Genomic DNA, 6,000 nt, shown 5'->3' on the forward strand with positions numbered 1-6,000 from the left:
AACATTTGAAGTAACTTTAAGCTATTATATGTGCAAATCATCTATAAACGAATTTTATTACATAAAGTTAACTTCTAACCTCACTATCATTTAATACAGAAAGTAGATCTTACTTCACTTCATTAATTTTTTTTTTTTAATTTATATACAATCCTGAAACTGACATTTCTTTTAAATTTAAATATACAAATTGTTCTTGGAATTTTGTCGCTACATCGGCCAAAGCTAAGTTTGTTGATTTAATAACATCCTGAACTTAAATTATTTATTTAACATCATCAATTTAATAATTAATGTAAAAAAATTGACAAATTTTACATTATGCGCATAGTGTTGAACTCATAATAATTGTATATAGAAAGAGCGCACCACCTAGACCTCGTCATCGTCCACCCTGTACACCTAGACACCGCCGTCCAGTGATGTATTTACCTAAACATAAAAAATTACGGAGAGCACCACCTAGACCTCGTCATCGCCCACTTCGTACACCTAGACACCGCCCTTGAATTATTTCTACACCTAGACACTAAAAACTACATGTGAGCGAGCATGCAGAAAACCGATGAGAAAGCAATATCCATCTGTATATAGCTATGCGGCCAAGTACACGGTCCTAACACTTCTTGAGGCTTACTTAACGGTCCTAACATTTTTTGGTTTGGCTACTTGATAATTGACTGTAAACAGCGGATTAACTTAGATTATTAGTGACAGCACTGCGGATTAATTTAGATTTAAAACCTTTATATTTGCAAACAATGCATATCATTCTATTTACTCGCCAAAGTACACCACCAGTGAGTGGGAGCAGTCAATATAATAAACTTGAAGATTTTTTTTGGTAAAAAAAGTGCTGGTGAGGAATTCTTTAGTCGCACGTCAGCGATGCGTTGAAAATAATCAACAAAAATTGTTTAAACACTTTAAAAAGTCACAAATTTTATGTTAATATCTAGACAACTTTTTAAATAATATTTTTTCGTAAAACCCTACACTTATCTGGAAACTATATGTGTTTGAAGCATATCTATTAGTATAAAAGTGCCTTTCGAATCCCAAATCTTAAGTCAGTCTGCGGTAGCTTAAAAAAGGAAATTCTGAATTTTGGCCTTCGAAGAAATGTCATACCTGATAATATGGCACATATAAACATGGTTTTATGTTTGTTACATTATACTTGAATGTATTTAATACTTTAATTCATTTTTTAAACAATTTGGGGAAAATAAAAACAAAAATTAAATTTTTTATTTTGTGACTATTTAAGGTGTATCTGTCCCCTTAAAAATGAGGTATTGCTATAATCATCAATATATTCATTCTAATCATTTATTCTTTCAATTAACTTTATATACAATCTGGATCTATGAAGCTACAGGAGGAGATCGTGGACTGCTCGCATACTGTTCAACAGCCTTGGGCTCTTAGACTACAAGGCATAGAGGAAACCGAAGCGAGCAACGAAAACTGCCCTTCGTTAAGTGCTCAGTTTGAGAACCAGATCATCAATGCTCGCCACTGGCTCTTTATTTTCGAATGCCCTAAAACGGTTGTCTGTCTGCTTAGTGAGAGCCCACGTTTCGCACCCGTACAGAACCACTGACAGTATTATAGTCCTGTATATTCTTATTTTAACATTTTTAGACAACAGCCTCGACTTAAGTAAATTACTTACTGCGTAGAAGCCAGCATTACCCGAATGGAGTGTCTTATTTGTTTCGACATCAATCTCGTTTCTATCATTTATGGTCGTACCAAATACCTGAATTTGCTAACCTTTTCAAAAGTAAAATTTGAAACTCTGAGATCTCCCTCCCCTCTGCAGATGCCTAGTTTATCCACAATAATGTACTTTGTTTTTGATTCCCTTACTTCAAACAATGTATACTCAGCCGCTTTTATGAGGATTTCTGCGTTTCTTGCTACCATTCCCCTGTAGTCCCCCAGTATATCCAAATCATCTGTGTAGACTAGTATCTACGTTGTTTCATTGAGCGTTGCACCCAGCTGGCTAACCTGCATTTTTGTTACGATATACTCTAACATTAAGTTGAACAGCACCGTAAAGAGCCCACCCCCTTGTTTTGAACCATTGCGTATCATGAAGGGTTCTGATATATTACCGCCTACTTGGACCTCTCCCTTGCTTCCGTTTAATCATATTTGAATTAATCTCATGAGGTTTTTGGTAAACCGAGAAGTACTAGAATTTGATACATTTTGCTTCGATTAATAGAATCGTACGCTTTTTTAAAATCTATAAATAGTTGGTGTATGGTTTCGCAAAATTCCCACTTTTTCTCTAACAACTGTCTTATGGTAAACATTTGTCTAGCTTGTATTACGTTTGACAGAAGTCAAACAGAAGTCAAACACAGCGACAGTAATTTGCTGTCATTTGTTACGAGGTCCCCGTTTACGTCCCTCATCAATTGCGCTCTACTCCTAAAACCCTTTCTGATGACGTTTATTCACCTGTACATTTCGCAGGGTTTATTTTCCTCACTGTTAGTTTCTATTTTCCTAATAATGTTCTTATTATGATACATAATACTTCCGTACCTTATTTCTGTAGATCGCACCCGTCTGTTTCCTTACGTTAGAATACTCTTCTACGATTCGGTCGCTTCTATTGTGTAAACTATTTAATTTAGCCTTTTTGCGCCTTTCAAACCGGAGTTCGCACTCTTCGTCAAACCATGGTTTGCTCTATGGATTTTTCTTTTTACCCAGTTCTTTAATCGCGACCTATTTACCGTTTTTCGATGTTCCCCCATAAGCTATTTGGTTCGTCATTCACCTCCGGCGATGTGTTTGCTTCCTCAAGTGCCTAAAATCTGTTAGTAATTTCTATCTGGTACCTAATTCGCTCTGTTCTATCTCGTAATTTTTCAATATCGAAGCTTCCTACCTTGTCTGTTCGCTTACTATTTTGATTCGCCACTTATCTAGCTCTTAATTTGGCTACTACTAGAAAGTGATCCGAGTCGCTATCTGCCTCTCTATAAGCCCTTACGTCAAGAACGTTAGTATGACGTCTTTTTTCAATGAGAAAATGATTAATTTGGTTCTGCGTGGCCCCGTCCGGCGATGTCCACGTTGCTTTGTGTATATCCTTGTGCTTAAAACACGTAGTTTCGATTATAAGATCATTTTCCACTGCGAAATTTATGACCCTAATACTGTTATCATTGCTGGCTACGTACAGGCTTTCCTTTCCTATAGTAGACCTAAACATTTCCTCCCACCCTATTTTAGCATTTAAATCGCCTTATACTATTCTTATGTCGTAAGACGCGAACTGGTCGATAACCTGCTCTAAAGTTTTGTAATAGAGATCCTTAGCTCTTTTTTCCTTATCCTCCGTAAGACAGTGTACATTATTAAATACATACCCATACCATTCACTTTCTATGATGATGTACGAAAGCCTGTCATTCACGGATTTAAAACTTTTAACCAAATGTATGATGCTTTTGCTTGCGAGAAATCTGATGCCTAGAGAGCCTCCACTCCCGGCCCCATACAGGTAAATGAAGTTACCCGATGCTAGTACTTCGCCATCTAGCCACCGCGATTCCTGTATTGCTATCAAATCTAGATCGTACCTTTCAGCTTCCTTTATTAATTCTTTAAACGCGCCTGCTTTGAATAGACTACCAACATTCCAAGTTGCCACCCTGAAGTTCCTTTTGATTTGGTTTTAATTTTTCAGAGCCAAAATAGTAATTTAAAGGTGAGTCCACCGTTCTAGAGGTGATAACCCCTATACCTATCTAGAACTAAGTATGAAAGCTTTCCGACTTTGACGAGGACAGTGTCAACTCGTCGTCAGACACACTACGGTTTTATTCTCGCATCCTAAAGCCCCACTACAAGGTAGCGCGCCTTCGCTGGCATCGTTACCACGTAAGACTAGGTGGAAAATCATTCTACACATCCCCTTTCAAGGCAGTTGTCATCGCTCCCGCATCCTCCTTGGCAGCAGGATTTTTGCCCATTTTTTGTACTATGTGATAAAAGAAATAGATTAAGCGTTGAGAGATAATGTGAAGTGTTTTTTGTTGTTGTGGTGCTTGCGTAGTGTTTCTAGATGGATGCGTTCGACAGTGTGGGCTCATCACACATACGCCTGTTCCTATCATCTGTCCGCGACTGCTTATTCAATTTATTCGCAGCTAACATCTTTTTCAGGGGCTGTTCCTCTATCCGTAATCTGAGGACGCGCTGTGTAGTGGTGATAGGCTTAGGGTAGCGGCATTGTAACAGCATTGTTAAAGCCACACAAGTGAAAATTATTTCTATTATATTTTTATAACAAAGATATGAATCAGCACGTAGATAACAACTCGCAAAACATTACAGATACTCCAAATTATATGTAAGTTTACATCGTAGATGCGCGTCTCTCGACGTTGCCGATCGACACATCAGCTGATCCGTGTATGCACAAATTCACAGCCTTTCTCTGAATTTGTCCATACACAAATAATAATTAATGAGTCTTACGGTAAATAAGTTCAATTTTAAGTACTTTTTACTTAAATCATTTTTACTTCAATCACTTCTGCCAAATACCCCGAGATGCACACCGTTTTTTATAATGTTTTTTAGTTTATACCATTGTTAAAACGATGTTTTAACAATTTAACAAAAATATAAATAAAAAATTCAATTCTTTTTATTCCACTTTTTAAGGTGTATCTGTCTCCTTAAGCGTCTTTTTAGGGGTGCACCACCGGCCTAGTAAGGGAATGAAAGGATCTGATGCTAGTCGATCTGATCACTGTTATCTCACAAATATAAAGTTATTTTTAAATTTTCAATACTTTACTTACAATAATCTAAATTTTAATACTGCTTAAGGCAACTATGCTCTTCCCTACGATATCTATGCTAATTTTATTCCCTGCGGTATGTATGCTAAAATAATGTACCACTTATTATCATCGACTGCTCAGAACAAAATCGGATTCTAAAAACTGCATCTGTTGATATGCAATTGCTACTGTTTGATTTTACATAATCGTATTATTCAATATAGTCCTACAAGTGGCGATTTGAAAAATTGTAATACAAAAATAGATGTGTTGCAGGGGAAAGAAACAAAAAATAAACAAATTAATAAAAATTAAGTGGATAAAATTTATTTAAATGCCTGCAAATACTCCAAAATCTGCACTCCCTAAAAAAATATAGATATTTTATATTAAAGACAAAAAAAATATACGTAACACGAATGTTAGGCGGTTTCTGGACTACCTACCAATGTTATACAGGGTGACCCAATTTAAATGCTCACTGCATATAACTCGTAAGAGAAGGCACCAATCGAAAAAGTAGTAGAGCTTAAACTAATAGGATATGGAGAAAAGTTGAACGTTGACTTGAATTTGACCTTAAACTCTATTTTTAATCCAATTCTCTCACACACACACACGGCGCGTCCTTCACTTCATTTGCACGCTCTTTTTTTCCTGCTCATTTGCACATATTTCGTCGTAGATTTTAATCGCATTTTGCTATAGTATGATAGTTGCATTACACTAAAATAGTCTAAGAAGTTTGAAAATAGTATTTTAATAAATTTATACTGTATTTTACAGTGAATTGCTCTTTCGTCAAAAAATACTATGGATGATTCATAGAGAAATTTTGCATATTCTAAGAGATCCGTCAGTGCAGATTTGGAGAATAATTCAGAAAATTGTAAGTACCATATAAATTTAGTGTGTATGTCGAGATATGTAGGTTGATGATTTTGCTTATCTAAATATGGGACATTGCTATAATGGAGATATTGCACATTTCACAAACATGATACGTCCGGGTAAGCCGCACAGAGCGAATACGCGCGTAATTTAGAAATAATTATTAGCTGACCCGAATGAAGAGATCTTTAGTTCAGCACGGCGGTTTACACCGCCCGCCTTGGGCAAAGGTGACAAACTTGTCCGTTAATACGGGCAAACAAGCAGGTAGTTATAATCCTAACGC

General features: G+C 36.3%; 1 protein-coding gene across 1 annotated transcript in view; it reads left to right on the forward strand.

Moving 5' to 3' along the window:
- Nucleotides 1–5,770, forward strand: part of LOC107982151 (protein scarlet-like) — a 388,545-nt gene extending 382,775 nt beyond the window's left edge. Inside the window, exon 6 of the mRNA XM_031932851.1 lies at nucleotides 5,610–5,770. Coding sequence (XP_031788711.1) covers nucleotides 5,610–5,727 — 118 coding nt within the window. The 3' untranslated portion in view covers nucleotides 5,728–5,770. The remainder of the gene's footprint in view (nucleotides 1–5,609) is intronic.
- Nucleotides 5,771–6,000: the final 230 nt, after the last annotated feature.

The sequence above is a fragment of the Nasonia vitripennis genome, assembly GCF_009193385.2.
Source record: "Nasonia vitripennis strain AsymCx chromosome 5 unlocalized genomic scaffold, Nvit_psr_1.1 chr5_random0002, whole genome shotgun sequence".
NCBI classification, from domain to species: domain Eukaryota; kingdom Metazoa; phylum Arthropoda; class Insecta; order Hymenoptera; family Pteromalidae; genus Nasonia; species Nasonia vitripennis.